General features: G+C 53.4%; 2 protein-coding genes and 1 long non-coding RNA gene across 5 annotated transcripts in view; 2 read left to right on the top strand and 1 right to left on the bottom strand.

Annotated features, from left to right (window-relative positions):
• GOLGA1 (golgin A1) overlaps window positions 1-8500 on the top strand; it is a 46202-nt gene extending 37702 nt beyond the window's left edge. For 2 of the 3 annotated variants that reach the window (XM_026513952.4, XM_026513953.4), the window contains exons 17-23: window positions 364-466; window positions 576-733; window positions 1218-1361; window positions 4407-4466; window positions 5017-5187; window positions 5702-5788; window positions 6261-8500. In XM_026513952.4, coding sequence (XP_026369737.3) covers window positions 364-466; window positions 576-733; window positions 1218-1361; window positions 4407-4466; window positions 5017-5187; window positions 5702-5788; window positions 6261-6341 — 804 coding nt within the window. In that variant the 3' untranslated portion in view covers window positions 6342-8500. Of the gene's footprint in view, window positions 1-363; window positions 467-575; window positions 734-1217; window positions 3675-4406; window positions 4467-5016; window positions 5188-5701; window positions 5789-6260 lie in introns of those variants that run through there. The other variant, XM_057313753.1, reaches the window with a different exon arrangement.
• A 1074-nt stretch (window positions 8501-9574) lies between these two features.
• On the bottom strand, window positions 9575-16588 carry ARPC5L (actin related protein 2/3 complex subunit 5 like). The gene is made up of 4 exons (XM_026513951.4): window positions 16300-16588; window positions 12207-12279; window positions 11125-11301; window positions 9575-10120 (listed from the first exon to the last, which is right to left on the bottom strand). The coding sequence occupies exons 1-4, from the start codon at window positions 16446-16448 to the stop codon at window positions 10058-10060; spliced, it is 462 nt and encodes a 153-aa protein (XP_026369736.1). The 5' UTR covers window positions 16449-16588; the 3' UTR covers window positions 9575-10057.
• Window positions 16589-16655: 67 nt separating this feature from the next.
• LOC130544054 (uncharacterized) lies at window positions 16656-17883 on the top strand. The gene is made up of 2 exons (XR_008959985.1): window positions 16656-17321; window positions 17688-17883. It is a non-coding gene; the product is annotated as an uncharacterized LOC130544054 (long non-coding RNA).
• The last annotated feature ends 1187 nt before the right edge of the window (window positions 17884-19070 follow it).

Genomic DNA, 19070 nt, shown 5'->3' with positions numbered 1-19070 from the left:
GTTGCTCCTGAAAAGACTTTAGGATAATTACACCTTTTAGGAGGCATAACAAACATGTGACAAGGTCACGTGTATCAAATGCCAGGCGTGTGGCGGGCACTCAGGACCTGGAAGGCCGGGCCGAGCAGCCCCATGGCCGGTAGGCCCAGCATAGGCCAGGTGGGCAGCGAGGACAGTGGCTGCCCTGCAGGCCCTGGCCCCGTGTGTGTCCAGACGAGCAGAGCTTAGCTTCGGGGGTGTTCCAGGCTGTGGACTGCAGGGAGGGGTTCATGGGGGACCCTGGGTAGTGGAAAAGTGGAGATTCCTTTTGGGGGGTATAGGGTTACTTCTGCCAGCCTCGTCATCTGGGTCTTTCTGTCCAAGGCTTCTAACCTCACAGCTGTCCTAGAGGAGAAGGAGCAGACTCTGCAGGAGAAAACGGAAGTGATTCTCCAGAAAGAGCAGGAGATTTTCCAGCTGAAGAAAGGTGAGGAGTCTGCCCCCGCCGAGCCTTCTGACCTGCTCCCACCCGGTACCCCTGCCCGGAAGTGGCGTGGAGTCACCGGGCTGACGGTGCCCCCCTCTGCCTGGCCTAGGTCACGACTCGGCCCTGTCGCAAATGCACCAGCTGCAGAGTGAGCTGGAAGCCCTGCGGAGCCTGAGGGCAGAGGAGTCCGAGGCGGCTGCGAGGGACGGTGTGCTAAGGCTGCCCAGCCCGGAGCAGGGCTTGTCGCTGTCAGTGCCCGAGCCTCACGTAAGTCCCCAGCGGAGCCGCGGGCCGGCGTGGTGGCAGCAGCGTGTGCCTCGGCAGGACGCAGCCTTGAGGAGGCGGTGGGAAGACACGGGCGGGGGAAGGAGCTGAGGAAGATACAGCTGGCGCTCACGAGCTCCGGGGTGTCGGGCGGGTCGCTTCCCCGTGCTCAAGCTTCCTCTCTTTAAAGCGGGGGTGCTCAGCTGCCTAAGAGCTTGTGGGTGTCGCGGAGCCCATCAATGCGCACCACGTGTCAGGGTGTGAGAGCCCTTTCCTTCCAAGCGCGCTCGCTGCGTGCAACGCTGAGCGTCCCTCTGGAAGGCATTATCGGGGTCTGCGCGGCTCAGGTGTGGTTCCCGGCCAGCTGCCTGTTCAGGCTCACCGGTCCGCACCTTTGGAACCGATCTGGTCCCCTTCCCCATGGACCCGCCACTTAGCTTGACCATTACTTTGTCCTGGCTCTCAACTTGCTGCCGCCGGTCTGTAGGTAACCTCGAGGGCCACGCAGGACCCCGTGTACCAGCTTCCAGCCGCAGAGGGAATCCCAAATGGCGAGGTGGGGGTCATGGACCTGGGGCAGCTACAGAAGGAGAAACAGGACTTGGAGCAGCAGCTTGCGGAGAAAAATAAGGTGAGGGTGCTCTGTACCTCGACCGCTTATCTGCCTGCGCTTTCCCGGTATTTGTGCCTAAAACCGTTCGGGCCCTTCCTAGAGAGTTTTGCGGATGCCCCTGGGCACGTCTCAGGGGAGATCTCACCTCTTTGTCAGAGGCCTTCTTCCTGGATTTCCACCTGCGCGGCCTTCCTTTCACGCCTCCCTCCACGTGAAATCGTGTCGAGTGTTAGAGCTCGGGCAGTAGTGAGTTCAGATGTTCACGGCCACCTCTGCTGTCACCAGTGGGTCCTATTGGACCAGTCAGCTTACCTCTCACTTCCTTTCCACGGCCGTGAGTCACCCAGCGTCGCCTGTCTTCAGGTGGTTTTACGGGGGGAGGGGGTGTTGGGGGATGAAATGAAGCGTTCGTTTCGAAATGAAGCTGGCCTGTACATTTCTGGTATTTGGCAGCGGCTTAATAAATGTCATGATCGCACCCACCCCGCGGCCTCTGCACCTGCAGGTGCGGGGTCCGTCCGACCCTGGTTTCCAGGGGCCCTGGGAAGTCAAGCGTGCTGGCTGCTCATTGCTCTGGCCTCCGGAGTGTGTGCCTGAGGGTGTGTATTTTTTTAGATCTTTAACAAAAGGAAAAAGTGCTCATCTCTTTTCTCTTTCTTGCACACACACATTTAACCTTACTGTGAAATATAAAATATAGAAAAGCACACAAACACATGTGCCCCAGGGCCCAGCCCTCAGACCTCTCTAATGGCACTCAGTCCCTTGCTGCACGCTGCGGGCGTCCGCGTCCTTTTCACAAGCCCAGACGGCTCCCGGAACCCTAGATTGTCTCTGTACCTCCAGGGCAGTGTCTGAAACACATCTGAAACTCAGACCACCCGAAACCAAGCTTCAGACTCACCCCGCTGCTCAGCACCGGCTGCTGCCCTTTAGCTCAGTAAGCGTGAAAAGTAAAAATCTTGCTGTCGTTCTCAACCCTGGTGTCTCTTCCGCAAGTAACAGCCACACCGTTAGCCGGTCCTTTTGGTGCTCCTTTCAAGCTACACCCAAACTGAGCTGCTCCCCATCCCTACCATCGCCGCCACCCAGGGTCAGGTTATTATCGTCTCTCCCATACAGGCTGGTGTTGGGCTTCTAACTGGTTTCCCTGTCACCCCAGGGTTCCATCCGTCTGAAGACTTCCTCTCTGTATACAAGCCAAGTCCTTGCAGTGGCTCACAACGCCCTGTGTGGCCCCTTAGGACCGCTTTTACTGCACCCCCTCTGCTACCCCCAGCACTCCCTCTCAGTCACATTGACCTTGCCTTTCTGTGAATATCAAGGACCCTCCTGCCTCAGGGCCTTTGCACTTGCTGAGTCTTCTGCCTAGAAGATTCTTCCTGCAATTCCCTCATTTCCTTTATGGTGTCATTTTGTCAAAGAGGCCTCCCTGCTACCCTTGGCAGCCCTCACCACCAGAACCTCCTTTTCCCTTACCTTGCTCTTTCTCTCCACACCTCTTAATACATTCTGATGTACTAAATGTCTGGTGATTGACACTTTTCCTTCCTGAGAGCATTTTTCTTGTTTTGCTTATTGTTTTTCCCCAGGCTCCAGGTCAGTATCTGCTACATAGTAGGGACTCAGTCAGTATTTGTTAGATGAATTAATCCATGAGCCAAAAAGCTAGAAAATCAGGTAACATATCAAATGTACTTTCAGGGGAATGTCCAGCCTGGTGGTCAGCCAAGAGAATAACAGACTGAAACCACACGTTACCACTTATAAAATAGGGTGTGTCGGAGTCCATTTACTGTGCTCGACAGGAGCTGAGCCTCTGACAGAGCCATCTCATTCTGTGGAGACTGTGAACACACCCCTGGAGAAAGCAAAGCTGACCACCGCTTTAAAAATGGAGGCTCAGCCCCACTGAAAGACATGGGCATCCCCAAGACTTACCGTCACACTGAAAGTTAAAATTAAGGGGGCACCTGGTAAGCTCAGTTGGAGCATGCGACTCTTGATCTCGGGGTCATGAGTTCAAGCCCCACGTTGGGTGTAGAGCTTATTTTAAAAAAGAAAAAAAAAGAGGAAAACTGTGGAAACCTGTGGAAACTCTGATAAATGTAAAACACTATTCAAAAATTTAGCTGCCGGGGCGCCTGGGCGGCTCCGTCAGTTAAGTGTTTGCCTTCGGCTCAGGTCATGATCCCACGGTCCTGGAATCAAGTGCCTGGCTCCCTACTCAGCGGGGAGTCTGCTTCTCCCTCTCCCTCCCCCCCACTCGTGCGCTCTCTATTTCCCTCCCTCCCTCTCTCTCTCAAAAATAAAATCTTTAAAAAAAAAAAATTCTAGCTACTCAACCCAAGATTGGTGACATGGACTAGAAGTCCACAGGAAAAACTAATGCTGATGTTACAGTCATGATACTTGGGAGAAACTTCTTTTCAACCTCCTTTCCTGTATTGCTGGCTATACAGTAAATGCTTTCCTCGGGAAAACAGAGGTTAGCCCTTCTAGTGCTTACTGGAGTGTGTAATAAATTACACTTAAGGTTCAATACTAATTAAATTCACTGAAAGTAAATAAAAGAAACTGTAAGAATAGATAAATCTGGGACGGAACAACCGTGCTGTCTTACAGTGTTCAAAATAAGCATTGAAAATGATATTTCAGGAGAGCAGCGGTGCGGGGTCATGGCACATAAATAGAATTCTGAAGGACGAAGTGTACTGTCCAGAGGGGTTTCCAGCTGAGCTCCTTCCACAGGCAAGCGTGAGAAGCTGTCCTGAGGGCCGAGCCCCTGGGGGAGCCTGGGGCAGTCCTGGGGCCCAAGTGCTCCACAGGGAGTATGACAGTGCCCTTTGTGGGGCCCGGAGCAGAGCAGTGAGAAAGGGGGGAAGAGCCCCAAGCACGTAGGTGTGACAACACAAGCCTCTTGGGATACAGGGCAGGGTCTTAGAACAGGTGCCTGGGGCGCCCAAGGCAGTGGCTGGCTGTTCTGTTGTCCTTTGCTCCCTAATGACAGTGAAAAGTGCGTTTAACGAATGGCTTTTTGTGGGGGGCGGGGCTCTGTCTCAGACCATAAAGCAGATGCAGCAGAGGATGCTGGAACTCAAAAAGACTCTCCAGAAGGAACTGGTAAGTGCCCCTCTTCTGCCTCGTGCCCGATGATGCTTCCCCACCCCCTCCCACCCCCGTTGATTGCAAGAGGTTTCTGGAAAGCCAGATGTTGGCTGGTGGGACAGTGGCCCTGCCAGCTTGAACACGCCTCTGCAAAGTAGCTGTGTGACTTCGGGCGTGTGCCCTCCTTCCCCCAGCCCATTGGTGCTCGAGAAGTCAGTGACGCGATCTGTGCGCTGTGCGTGGACGGCAGAGGGTCGTGCCCAGGCCTAGGAGAGCAGCGCCTCTGCGGTGCTCCCTGCCCCAGAGGTGTCCTGACCGGGGTCAAAGAAATGTCTGAACTTCCCTGATGACCTCTCTCCTTCGTCAGCGGCCACCCCACCTGGAGGGGCTGAGCCTTCTTCGGACACTAGAAGGCGCTCCCTTCACCCACGGGGCCGCTCTCGCTACCGTGTGCCAGGCTGGGAAAGGACGGCGGGTGGTCACGGCGCGGGCCGGGTGAGTGTCCCGGGGGATTTTCACACCTGTCTCGGGGGTTCAGTGTAGCCTCTTTCCATTGGGTTTTCAGAAAATCAGACCCGACAATGAGCTCTTTGAAGTCCGGGACAAGCCTGGCCCTGAGATGCCAAACATGGCTCCTTCTGTCACGAATAACACCGACCTGACTGATGCCCGCGAGATCAACTTTGAATACCTTAAACACGTGGTTTTGAAATTCATGTCCTGTCGAGAATCTGAGGTAAAGGGCTCCTGAGTTGCCTTTTGGGTCCTGAGTGCCTGGCTCCTTTGTCCAAGCCTCGCGTGGCTTCCCCCCAAGTCCGTTGCTTTCTTCCTCTCCCACGTTCCGATCTGCCCACCAGTGTGGGCACCTGGTCGTTTCTCCAGCTGGCCCTGACCTGCTGACTGCAGCGAGCAGGGGGGCCGAGAAGGGGACTGGCCCCCTGGGAGGCCATGCTTGGGGGTGGGGGGATGCCGAGGCAGAGTCCAGGGACCTGAATCTGCCCCACATTCCTGCGTCTGCTGGAGAGCAGGGCAGCTGCTGCGTGGATGTCCTGGGGATCTCGCCAGTTCCCGAAGGAAAAGGGGGCAGGGGGAAGAACTGGTCATTGTCAGACCTGAGAAAGCCCTTCACTCTCCCCGTGGTCCTTGCTCACCAGTCGGGAGCAGACCCAGGAAGTACTGCCATTTAGACCCCCGACCACCCCGCTCCGCCACCACCAAAGCCCATGGCAGCAAAACTTCCTTTGTTTCAGGCTTTTCACCTTATAAAAGCTGTGTCAGTGTTGCTGAACTTCTCACAGGAGGAAGAGAACATGCTCAAAGAAACCCTGGAGTATAAGGTAGGTCGCTGGCCTGCCGTGGGCTCTTAGAAACTGGAGCCAGCCAGCCCAGCGTGGTGGTGGCGGGGAGCCCGCTTGCCCAGCTACGCGCCACCAACAGGCTCGTGCTTTCCCGGGCACTTTCACTGACGTCACTAACATCAGCAGCCCCGGGTCTGGCCTGGCATCCAGACTTTTAAAAAAAAAAAATATTCAGAAAGTACTTGCCGAAGGGATAGAAGAGAAAACAAATTTGAGGCAGAACTACCCACAGTTCCACCACGGGGTTCTCCTGCTCCGCGCACATACTTGGGATGGGCTCCTGCCCTGCAGACCGGTTACCGCACCCAGCGGCTTCACTGCGAGCTCACCGCGGGCGTGACGGGGTGTGGAGGGCCGCGGGGCGGCTCAGGGATGGGGCGGGGGGGCCATCAGCTTCCTCTGCACCTCATCCTGATGCTCATCTCAGGAGCCCTTTCTGTTTCAAACACAGATGTCATGGTTTGGGTCCAAGCCAGCCCCGAAGGGCAGCATCCGGCCGTCCATCTCCAACCCGCGGATACCGTGGACCTAGATGGAAGCACCGACAGGCGGAGCTCCACGCGATGACACTTTTTCTGTGAAAAGAACACTGACACGCCAGTCCGGGTGGGTTTTTAATCACTGTAACTGCAGTATTTTGTACAAGCGTCAAAACATTGTTTACAAGACTTAAGGCGCCCTTCCCGACAGACTGATCTGAACCTCAGGAGGCGGCTGACCCTGTGTCCTTGTGCTCCCCAAACGGGAGGGTCCTGGCACTACCCACATTTCCACAGTGCTGCTATAACCCCAGCTCTGGCCAGCGCCGTCCGCACCTGAGTCCCCTGAGCGGCCACGTGAGCACTTAAAGCTGAAGCCGGCAGCATCTGGCGGAGAGGCACCCCCGATGCACCCCGTAGTGATGACGCTGGACGGAAGGACGGCCCCTTGAGGTGGGGTCCAGCAGGCCAGACCCACCTGCTTCGGCCACGCAGAGCCAGCTCACTGGGGTGGGCTTTCAGAAATTCCCCTTCCCGGTAGGCGTGTTTGGGTTCAGATGAGATAGAAGAGGCTTTTTAACCCTTCCTCTCAAGAAAACGTTATTTCACTGTTTCTCAAACCACCCAGAGCTTTAGATGTGCGCATCTTTACCGTACTCGGGGCCGGTGTGGATTCAAGAATATGCAACTTTCTGACAGTATCTCATTTTACTGAAGAAAACTAGCAGATATATAAAGATCCTTAGTACCAAATACACTCAATTGCCTTTTTAATGAATGTACTTGTCTTGGATAGGTTGCTGGTAAACCATTTTAAACTATTTTTTATAGCTAAAGTTCTTCACTATTATAAACATGTCTCTGTATTATAAAGTCCATTTAATTGGTGTTCTTAAAGGCAAATCGGAGCATCAAGAGGAAATTATTTCTAAGATTGGGATGCCTTTCCCTTTTTTAATTTCACTAGCATTCTATGGTCTCTGCTTGCCCCTGAAGCAGTGTTGGTATTTCATTTGCTCTGCTCTTAATTCTGTGTTGTAAGACTAAGCAAATGGTAACCACGCGTTTGCTACGGTTAAGGGCGGTCTGCTCCATGCAGGGGAAGCAGCAGCTGTCCCTCCCCATCCTTGACCAAAACACCGGAAGCCGTCTGCCTTCCATGTGGAGCCACCACCTCTCCCCCCACCCCTACCCCTGCATATTTAAGACAACACTACATTCAGATACATACGGCACGGCCGCAGTGCATGACAGCACGCCGATGGCTCTGGTAGGGACCGGTGAAAACTTGTTCTGTTATTAAGGAACGGGACCGTGCTTGCCCTCCATAAGCCACAGTATGGACTCAAAAGAGAGACTGTTACTTGATTCCATCTGATGCAAGTTTCACTGGTTCGATAAAAAGCTGAGTTAGTAACTGGAGCTCCTAAATTTCTTCCCGCTTAGCCAATGATGTAAAGTTACATTTCTCAAAAATGCGTAGGGTTAAAATATGTAAAATGTATCTCACAGGAAAACAAGCATTTGCAGAGTTAAATGTACTGCATTTCCAGAGCTGGGAGTACTGAGCCAGGGCAGCATCACCGTCATCCCAGCTAGGCCCCGTGCCACCCGAGCCACCCGAGCCACCCGTTCTCCGGTTACCTAGCCCCTCCCGTGGCTCCGCCCCGCAGATGGCCTTCCTTTGTTGAGAGTATTACTGTCCATTTATCTGGTGGGGACACAAGACAGGAGTTCCTTCTGTTCTGTAATTTTGGTAAGAGGTAGCTTTTCCAGCTGTTCCAGGAGAGAATCCCCACGGTCGGGTGGCTCAGGGCTTGCCAGCGGCCGCTGCGACAGCAACAGCGCGGTGGGAGCCCCGTCCCCGCTCCGCCGTGGCGTCTCCAGCCCTCCGGCTGGTCTCAGCCTGCCCCGCCCACAGCGAGTGGCTCACTCAGCCCGGACTTGCTTAGGGAGGACTCACTCTGAGTAGGCTTTCCTCCTGCATGTCGAATTCCCTTCAGCTTTAAGAGGAAGAGTGGAGTAAATATCCTGAGTGATTTGATGCACTTTGACTTGTATAAAACGTTCTGTGATAGTATGTACAGCCCTTTATATGAGCATTGGATTTGGATCTCTCTCCATGTTGTAAATAGGAATTATATTCTCTAAGACCGCTGTAGAAAATTCATTTGTGTCACTTTTTGATTAAAGCTCTTTAACCCAGATGCAACTACAGTGGGTTTTACTTGATAGTCTGGGGTGTCAGTATTTGACTAATGAAATGTAGTACTTTGTATCTCGTATTTAATACTCCAAGGCAAACTTCATGGACAGACCTTCCAGTTTGGTGATTAGAGATGTGGGGAGAGTGGCTCCTGGGCTGATGAGGGAGCAGAGATGGGGGGAGGGTGGCATGCCTGGAATGTGCTTCCCCCCTACGTTCCCCAGTGCATCTCTTCCATCTGGCTGTTCCTAAGTACATCCTTTTATGATAAACCAGTAACCTAGCAAGTACAAAAAAGGGGGACAAGGGAAGACAGCTCTAGAACGTTTGTCTTTCAGAAAGCACCCCCCCCCCAGATTTAGGTAAATATATGTAATTTAATGAAGCCATCAGCCCAGTCCTACTTCCCAGGAATGGTGGGGGTTCTACAGAGGAATTGGAAGGCTTGTGTCACTTTGGTCAATGTCTTCTCTCCAAGGACCACATCAATGGGTCCTTTAACAGAATGCAAACTGCAGTTCCATGTGCTTAAAAGGTTAGAAAAACATCTTGCTCTTCAAAGCAGCTGGCTGTCAGTGTTATATGGAACAAAATGTTCTTTTTGTATCTATAGGCTGATGGTACCTGTTTCTGGCTTTTAATTCTTTAAAAAAAAAACTTGTCAGCATGTCAGTAAGGGTGTTCCCACCACACAACCCCAGCCAGCGTCAGGAGATGGGGACCGGGCCCTTCTGAGGCTCACGCCCAAAAGATTCCGAGTGTAGTCACACAAACTAAAGACTTTTAAAGCCTAGATCAATTATTGAATGTTTGGCACTTTATTAAATAAGCTCCAAAAGTACATACAAATCAAAGGAGTAAAACCAATAAATAGTTATCTGGCAAACTCTCTCCACAGCAGCCAGCAGCACCGAGCCCAGGCCGGAGGTACTGTGGCAGAGAGAGGGCCGCGCTCGCCGCCCGCCCCCCGCCCCCCCACCGGGATCTGCTCCGCAGGGACGCGCCCACCCCCACATCAGTTTCTCATTCATTACCATCCCATTCGTTACTCACTTTACATACATGAAACACACCGCAAAGTACATACTAATAAGCCAAGAGCTTTATTGATGCAGCAGGCACTTTACAATGAATCCAAGAGAGCCCGTCTTCTCTGCAGAGACGGGATGTCTGTACAAACCCTCAGAGTTTTACTACTTCAAAAAAACAAGCTCTCCCTTTTACCACAGCCCTTGGATCTGCGCCTGCCCAGATCGTCCCTCCCCCGTGCGAAACAGAGCACACAGGTGCGCCCGACCGACGCTGGCCAGCCACTCCGGCAGACAGTTACGACGTCAGTTCTGTGTTACTCGTGGACAAAGGCATAGACTATCAGATCCTGCAAAGGATTTAGGAAACAGACGAGTTCTCCCTCCACCTTGAAAATAAAATACACTTCAGCGGATGCATGTCCTGAAATAGTTTAGTTGGGAGTTCCTAGGAAGACGGTCCATTGTCAATCCCTTCTTCATCAGCCTGTGCATCCAAAATTCTTCTCAAGGTAACATGAGTCCTTGTATTTTTTTAAACAGTCTTTCTTGCTGTAAGAACTCTTATAATGGAGCCTAGTCCTCCTACTGCTAATGCCTGTGGGGGCAGGAAAAGGAAAGGAGTCAAATGAGACCCGGCTGGCCCAGGGGGAGCCCAGCTTGCCGGGGTACATGGGACCCGTCACAGCTGCCTCCCCAAGCCCTCCTTAGAAATGCCAATGGGGCTCAGCACCAGTCGCTTAAAGGGACCAAAGGACCTGGCCTCCACACCAGGCAGAGGGCTTGCTCAGTTCCTGAGTAGCACGGCCACCACCCCCTCCCTGAGCCCCGTTCACCTTCTGGCCGAGCAGGACAGAATGCCCAGCAACAGGACCAAAGGCCACCATCACAGCCAGCACCGAGGCTCCCCACGTGGCTGACCCCTCAAAACTCAACAGAGCCTTCTGGGAAGGACATGGTGTTCGTAGTCGCCTGGTCTCCGATAACGACGAGCAAGCTTCCCGCAGCTCTCCAGGGCAGGGGGACGGTGGCTAAATGAAATGCCTTGCTCTTGTAACGAGCTGAGCAGAGGGCAGCTCCCTGTGCTTCCGGTGGACGAAAGCCCTACTCAGCGAACATCCAGGTTTCTGCCACTGCCCCTCTGGCCTAGGGAGGCTGAGGCCCGGGCGGGAAGCCCTGACAGGTAGCCGGAGGGTTCAGCCTGCATTCCTGAGACACACCCCCCCCCCAACCACCACCTTCACCAAGACAAAGCAGCTGCCACCACTGAGGCAAACCAAGTCTTATGAAGCCCCAGCCACAGGCACGCCTGCCTCCCTCCCACCTGGGACTCCGTGTCTCGCCATGCCACGTCACCTGCCCCATGACATGCCCAGCATCGGTCAGCAGCTAGAGCCACGACAACTACCAGAACCAGTGAACCCCTACCCAGTGCTTCCACGGGAGAAGTGACCAGACGTCCTAGGTTGTTTTAGGTGTAGCCCCTTACTCTCGAACGCCTAGCAGACTGGGCTGTTTGTTTCGGAAACTCGGGCCTGCTAATGTGAGCCCGGGGTGGGGGCGAGGCGCTGGGCCGCCTGCGGGGGCAGTGGGTTCACGTACCTTTTCGTGCCACTGGAGTAACACTGCGCTGCTGTTTTCTGTGGGCTTCTCGAACCCTTTATAAATGTACTTCATTAGCAAGTCAATGCCATTTCTGTCCAGCGACTGCACAGCCTGCTCGATTTCACTGCTTTTAAAGTTTGTAAGCACTTTCAGCACCACGCCCTGGGCTCGTTCCTGTAAAGGAGAGAGAAAGGGAGTGACACCCAGAGCCGGAGCCCAGGCACATCCACAGCCTCCAAGACAGCCACCACAGGCACAGACCGAGTGGTGAGAACGCTTCAGAAACACGGCCCAATTTCTCATTTGTCTGGGACGGTTACAAAGTTAAGTGGCCACTAAGTTATTCCAGTTCTTTGGGGGAGGGTAAGTGGTTTACCAGAGAGGGGCATCACTGATTTGAGGACACCTGCAAGGCCTCCCCAAGATCACAACTGTAGAGGTCTAGTTTCTTAACAGGTTTAAGAAAAGCTGCAGCTTCCCTCTGCATTCACCCCCATGACAGAGGGGCCGTTTCCATCCCCCTGAGAGGTGCAGCCACTGCTCACATCAAGATGCTGTTACAAGACAGCAAAACCCCAGCTTCAGAGAGAGCCCTTTCCTTGGAGCAAATTTTAGACAGCTTCCAGACAGTTGTGATGCAATAAAGCACGTATCTGCTCACCTTGTTTTTAAAAGGCAAGAAATCTTAAAAGCATTGAAAATCCTTATGCAAATAAAGCCTATTCAATAACCTTTAAAGCAGAAACACTGCTAAGTCCCATGTGGCAAAGCTAATTTATAGTTTTGCTAAGCAGCAAGGGCTGGGTCGACTTCTCACCCCATGAGGCCCTGGGGAAGCGTGAATGTTTCTTCGGGGAGCTTTTACTATAAACATTGACAGCTTTGATGGCAGGAGTGCCAGGAGGCTGCCATGGAAGCACTGCCCAGTGCCAGCTCGCTCCCTTAGTAAAGCCTCACCGAGGCTGACGCGAAACAGACGCTGTCTGGAGCCCCGGGGAGCGCACACTCAGCTGGACACACAGACCATCTCAGCCCCGGGCCGGCACCACCCAGCAAAGCTGCAGCGCCACCGCCTTTACCTTCACGGCTTGATTCTTGGTGTTGACGGGAGAGTTCCGCAAGGCTGCGTGGAACGCCCGAAGCATGTCCCCTGTGCATCACCACCGGTTAAGGATGGTTAGGCTCAAGCGTGTCCACGCTTTTATTAATGAACTCATTTCACAAACAGTTCGAGAGAGAAGAGTCGAATGACATCCACGTACCCCCCCGCCCCCCACTGCAGATTTCAGGTGAGGCCACAGCCCATCCAGAGCGCAGCCTGTAGCCCTCCCGAGCTGCGCCACGAGTAGAGGGCACCACTGCCAACTGTGCAAGGCCCTCCTGCCACCCCCAAAACACGTGTGGACACTCCGTCCCTCCCGCCCTGGAAGGCATGAGCAAAGCAAGTGCCCTCTCGGCGTGACCTGAATAGAAACACTGAGCTCACTTGCAATGGCTTGGTACTGGGCACCGTGTCTGCCCTGCTGGGTCCTCACAAGAGTGATGCGACACTAGCCCTCTCACCTTCTCATTCTCAAAAGGGAAGGACAAAGGCACAAATGCAGGTCTCCTAACTCTTAATCCAATGTTCTATCGATTCAACTGCTAAAGAAATTAAGATGTGCTAAAACGTCTATCTTCCAAGACCCACCCAGGTCTGTGACGTCCCAACAGCTACTAGGAGGGACAGTGATTAATCTAAAAGCTTTACCCCAAAATATGAGCCAATCCTCCCCACTCCCCTCAACCTCAGTTGCAATCCTGACACATTCTTTGCTGAGGTCTGAATCCACAGCACTCAAAAGAAAATGACAATCTGGGTTAGGTCCCCAAAGGTGACACCTATTTTAAACTGAATTACATCAGCCAACTTTCATTTCCTCATCTGAAACACTAGCTTCAGCCAAAAAGCTTCAAAAATAGAACATGGAATGGCTTCTGCCCAATCAGGTCTCCACTCCTGTTTGTGCGATACCTACGTGTGAACAGAGCCTCCAGAGCCCCCACCCGTAGTGTGGGCTCCATCTTGACCGTGCTGGGCCCCCACCACCCAGGGGCCACTCCTGCTGCGCTCCCCGACCCTGCTGGGCCCTGATCCACCTTCCGCAGTGGAGAGGCAGCCCACCCCCTGTATCTGCTAGCTTTGCAATCCCTCCTCCTCAGCCAGGCAAGGGCCGGTGTGGTAGCAAGCACTGATAACTTCCACCTTGGAACTGATTTGGCATCCCCGAGTAATAAGTACAGTCTTGGCAGCTTAGAAAGAAATGTAGGCCGGCGCTCTTTAACCAGCATGGCTGGCAATCAAAATCATTCAAGGGATGGACGGGGAAGGGCAGGGTAACTAGTCCACGGCGGCAAAAAGAGTCACGGCTTTAGTTACCTCTGTAGTGCCAATCTACCAAGCATTCGCCATAGGTGTTGATAGATACAGCGCCTTCAGCAGCTTGGGGAGATCTGGGGAGCAGGGAGTGCACCACATTTATCAAGCTGGCCTCTGTGCTCGGCTTACAGAATAGGCTGCGGAGGCTGGGGACCGCTGCCCCTCGTCTCTAGATCAGGGCTTCTCAACCACAGCACTATTAACATTTTAGACCACACGACTGATGTGAGGTCTGTCCCTGGCCTCCACCCACTAGGTCCCAGCAGCATTCCCCAAGTTGTGACAATCAAAATGTCTCCAAACAATGCCAAATTTCTTCAGGGGGAGGAGAGAGTGCAAAATTGTTCAAAACCACTGCTTTGGACAGATTCCTGCTCCTGAGGACCAGAAGGTTCTTCAGTGAGGAAGAAAAGGAACGAGTATTTTAAACTCCCTACAAGGTCTCAGGTGCTTCCACATGTCATCCCAATACTGCTAACAATGCTGTGACAAGCAGCATTATTCTCATTTGAAAGGCAATGAATTTGAGGCTCAGAGAAGGGAAATGACCTGCCCAAGGTCAAAAAGCTAAGCTGTCCAGCTGGCCTTCAAACCCAAGTATGCCCAACTCCAAAGGCAAGTTCTTTCTCCAATCCCCTGCTGTCACTCTACCCAAAGACCCACGCCACACGTCTAGGACACTCGCTGTGTGGCCAGCACTGTGAAGCCTCTGCAATGCTGTTGTGATGCTCCCATGGAACCTGTAAGGCCAGCGTGGTTCCCCTCCTGTTCACAGAACAGGATGCTGAGGTTCAGAGAGGGATGAAGTCACACAACTACTGCACGATAGAGTTGGGTCCGCGTGGATACACGGCTCATGTTCCAGTTCATCGGAGTGATCTCCTACCATGATCTGATGCCCTATACGGCACTAGGACAGGCCTTCCCCTACATTCCCCCACTCCAATCAATTAATCTCTATCCCGAATCCTCTGGCCTCTAAGACTCCTAAAAGCCTGTTCTACAGTTTAAATTCAGTGATCTAATGTAAGTCCAACACCTGGCACATGGTAGGGACTCAGTAAGTACCAGTTCCTGCCTCCTCCCTCCCTGGGCTCCACATTTGTCAGGATTTCAGTTCTCACTGCTAACCTCACTTTCCCCAATTCCAAGAGGTAGACTGTCTACAGTAACAAGGTTTCTGACACTGTCACTAGTGGAGAAACTGCCACCAACTGGATGTGCTAAACCTCGGCCTCTGAGCAGTCTCAAGGAACCTACCATTCGTCAGGGGGCGTACCAAGAGATGCCCTGCAACAAGCCCCTGTAGCACCAGAACTAAGACAGCAGATAACCAGACTTTGTTCTCCCCATCTGTGTGGATGGTCCTGGGCCGCAGGCCCGACCCTGGAGCCTTTCTGGTACTGCCTGCCCATAAGCCAGGTCCTACACCAGACTGCAGAATCAATCTTCCCTCATGAGAATCCTTCTCATGACCCCATTTCAGCAATGGGGTAAGCAGGGTGATCCTGATGGAGCAGGAAATACAAGTTTGAATCCCCACCTTTGAAAACACATTCCTATTCAAAGTCTGGTTTTTGTTTCAAAGGCACATTGGAGGAACACTGCAGGACTCCTCCCTAAGGTAGTCTATGGGCCTGACTTCCCAAGCTGAGTCAACTGATTAAACACCCAGAACCTGATTTATATACAGCATGAGCCTCCAACCCTGCCCTGGCAAGTGCGGGGGAGGGGCAGGCACTTCCTGTAACACCATTTGAATAAAGAAAAATCCTTCCTGTGAGAATAAGTCAGTTTCCTGTGCTCAAACTGCTAAGGGACCGAGCAGGCTGTGACAACCACCTCTATTTTTAATCTTGTTTTCTAAATGCTTGCTTTATGTGGCCACAAGAATAGTCATTTCCAGTCATGAGGCTCTACTTTCACATTTCACTTGATGCTGTCTGGTTTTTCTTAGCTCTCAACTACTAGTTTTTCCCTGCTTCCTGCACAAGAAGGCTATTTCGGGGAGGGAGCCAAAACTCACTTGTTGAACGTGGCTGAAACCATCAAGGTCCACAGCCCAGGGTGTTCATAGGAAACTGAGAACAGGTGGAAAAGAGTGGCATTAAGCTGGAGGGTCAGACGGATTCCGGGGTGGGAGGCACACAATCTCTGACCTCAGGGCCGACTAAGGCTGCAGCCTTCGGTCCCCCTTGGGTCCCTTCTACCCTTCAGCCATCCACCCACCTATCTTCGTGTGGTGCTGCAAGCTGGCCCAAGAGGACTGTGCCCGGGAGCCGCCTAGGCCGCTCAATTACTCAGCGGGGCTCACCTCGGCCCCTCCCGCCCATCTAGCTCGAGAATAGCCCCATTTCCTGCAAGGGAGGGATGGGGTGATGGGGAGCCCAAGGAACGGTCAGTCTGAGGGGATGAGGAGACAGAGGGGGAGGAAAGAGGGCAGGCCTCGCGGAGGAGTGAGGGGCCTGCGGGGCTGCAAGCGCGTCGGGCGTGCTTCTGGGGCTGGCGAGCCGGTGAGTCCACCAGGGGCTACCGGCCGCGCTGCTGAGGGAGGATCCGAGGGCCGGAGTCCGGGACAAGGAGAGTGGGGAGACCGAGTCAGAGGGAAGAGGGGGATACCCGCAGTAAGGGAACCTGGGCCGAGGGGAGCCGGATCGGAAGGGACTTGGGAGATGGACCTCAGGGGCCCCGGGGTGAGAGGAGTAGGGAAGCCGGCCTGAGGGGCGCCCGGCCACCGCGCTGGCTAAGGATATTGCCGCAGAAGGCCGTCCACCTCGCTAGGGTCCGGGCCTGGCTCGGCCGCCGCCGCCGCCGCCTCCTCTTGCTCGTCCACGAATTTGTTCTCGTCAAACTCATCGATGTCCACCCGACGGAAGCGCGAGGACAGTGTGTTCCGGGCCATGGCGGGGACTCGGCACCCGCTCAGCCGGCTCCGCTCCGGGTCCGACCTCGGCTCTACCCGGCTCGGCACCCGCTCAGGCTCGGGGGCGGGAAGCGGCCGCCCGGCACCTCCTCCACCTCCTCCGCGCGCAGACGCCGCCGCCCGCCCACTTCCGGGCCACGCCGGAACCGGAAGTGCCTGTGGGCGGGAGGGGAGGGGCCTGGGGGGGGAGTGGCTGGAAGCGCTGGGAATCCGCCTGGTAGTCACCCGGACAGCTCCCAGCCGGACTCTCATCTTCGGGGAACCTCACTCCTGCGGTCTGAGGACCGGGCACTCCGTCCCAGCGCAGGCCCAGCATCGTGGCCATCATAACTGCGCTCAGCTTCCCTTCTGAATCCAAGGAGTTCCTGGCCCTGGAAGGGGCCTGCGCGGACACAGCGGCGGACGCGGGGGGTCTTCGCTGCCTAGACTGTGCACGGGCCCCCAGAAGAAGGCTCCCGCCTCTGCCTGTCGAGTGCTGGGCAGACTTCTTTGAGAAAAAAACCTTCGAGCTGAGGCCTGAGTAGTTCTTATACCTCTAGGAGTGACGGAGGGGGTGGGGACCCTAATTCTCGGATCTTAGGAACCTTGAACTCCACCACAGAGCTCAGAGGAAGTTAGTTGTCTCTGCCTTGTACACAGTGACTCTATTGTTAACAGACTGGGAGCCTTTAAAGACGTTTAAAGTGTATCCAAAGTGCTGACAAGACAAAACATTTGGACTTGGCCCCGCGAGTGTAGTGGTCACCTGGGCCTGGCTGGTAGGGGATGGGGAGAGGAAGATGACCCTGTGGTCACCATCCTGACGGGAAGGGCGAGGTCCTGGGGGCTGAGAAGTCAGTCCTGGCTGGAGAGGTATATCCTGGTGGGAAGCGGAATCCCCAGAGTATATGATATGGAGAAAGATGGGAGTGGGGGGACTAAGGGCAGAGTCAAGGACGACTCTGGTGCCAGAATTGAGTGCCTGGGCAGTTACTTGAGGGATTCTGTTAATAGGCCTTAACCTTAGATTAAATTGGGTCTTTGTTTTCATATAATTGTACTTTTTTTTTTTTTTTAAGATTTTGTTTTTAAGTAATCTATACCCCCAACGTGGGGCTGGAACTTACAACCCCAAGATCAAGAGTCACATGGTCTACTGACAGAGCCAGCCAGGTGCCCCTAATTGTACTTTGACCTTTTTTTTTTTTTTTTAAGATTTCTTATTTATTTATGTGACAGAAAGACAGCCAGCGAGAGAGGGAACACAGCAGGGGAGTGGGAGAGGAAGAAGCAGGCTGCCAGCGGAGGAACCCGATGTGGGACTCGATCCAGGAACGCCGGGATCACGCCCTGAGCCGAAGGCAGATGCTTAACGGCTGCACTACCCAGGCGCCCCTGTACTTTGACCTTTAATAAAGTTTAATAGTTAATGAAATGTGACTCGTTTTTATTGTGTCAAATACTTTTCATTGAATTGTGTCTACAGATAAAAAAAATTATTGCCAGGTTATGATGCTACCTAACCTCGGGTGCTAAAGATACAGACTCTTATGCTGGTAAGCAGGTGCTGAATAAAAGTCTCTGGGATCCTGGAAACAGGCAAAGCCCACCTGCCTTTCAGCTCCATTTCTTGAAAGAAATCTTTGTGACCCAGGAAGGCCACAAGACAGCAGAAATTCATATCTCCAGAACTTCCTGGTCAGAAGGAACTTTAAACCAGAAATGCCCATTTTACAAGTAAGGAAATAGCCCGTTCTGGTGAATGAAATAATGACCCTGCTTATGACTGTGGATCTCCCAGTCATGGAGGCAGAATTTTAGAAGTCTATGTCAGGGATGACTGCATGCTGAGGGTATAAAAAAAACCACGCAGTGCCTGGCAGTACCTTAGATAAAGTGGTCAAGAGAGATGTCCCTGAGGCGGTGACACTGGTCAAGGACCTGAAAGAAGTGAAGGAGGGAGCCACGCAAAGGCCCAGACACAGGGAAGACTTGGTATATTCCAGAAACAGAAAGGTCATACTGGAGTGCAAAGGTGAGGAGATGAGGGGCGCCTGGGTGGCACAGCGGTTGAGCGTCTGCCTTCGGCTCAGGGCGTGATCCCGGCGTTATGGGATCGAGCCCCGCATCGGGCTCCTCCGCTATGAGCCTGCTTCTTCCTCTCCCACTCCCCCTGCTTGTGTTACCTCTCTCGCTGGCTGTCTCTATCTCTGATGAATAAATAAAAATAAAATCTTTAAAAAAAAAGAGTGAGAAGAGATGAGATGGAAGTGGGGAGTTGAGGGACTGCTGTAGGCTGAGGAAAGGATGTGGTCTACCTCATGGGACAACACTGGAAATTCTAGGCAGTGACATGAGCTGACTTAAGTTTGAAAAGGGTCCCTTTAACAGCTGTCTTGAGAATACATGGGAATAAGAGCTAATAGCAGAGAGGTGATTTAAAAGGTGACACCAGGAATGTCTGGGTGGCTCAGTAGATTAAGCGGCTGCCTTCGGGTCAGGTCATGGTCCCAGCGTCCTGGGATCAAGTCCCACATCGGGCTCCTAGCTCAGCGGGGAGCCTGCTTCTCCCTCTGCCTGCTGCTCCCCCTGCTTCTGCTCTCTCTCTCTCTCTGACAAATA

The sequence above is a fragment of the Ursus arctos genome, unplaced genomic scaffold (genome assembly GCF_023065955.2).
Source record: "Ursus arctos isolate Adak ecotype North America unplaced genomic scaffold, UrsArc2.0 scaffold_18, whole genome shotgun sequence".
NCBI lineage: Eukaryota > Metazoa > Chordata > Mammalia > Carnivora > Ursidae > Ursus > Ursus arctos.
This window is presented reverse-complemented; position numbering and strand designations above follow the sequence as displayed.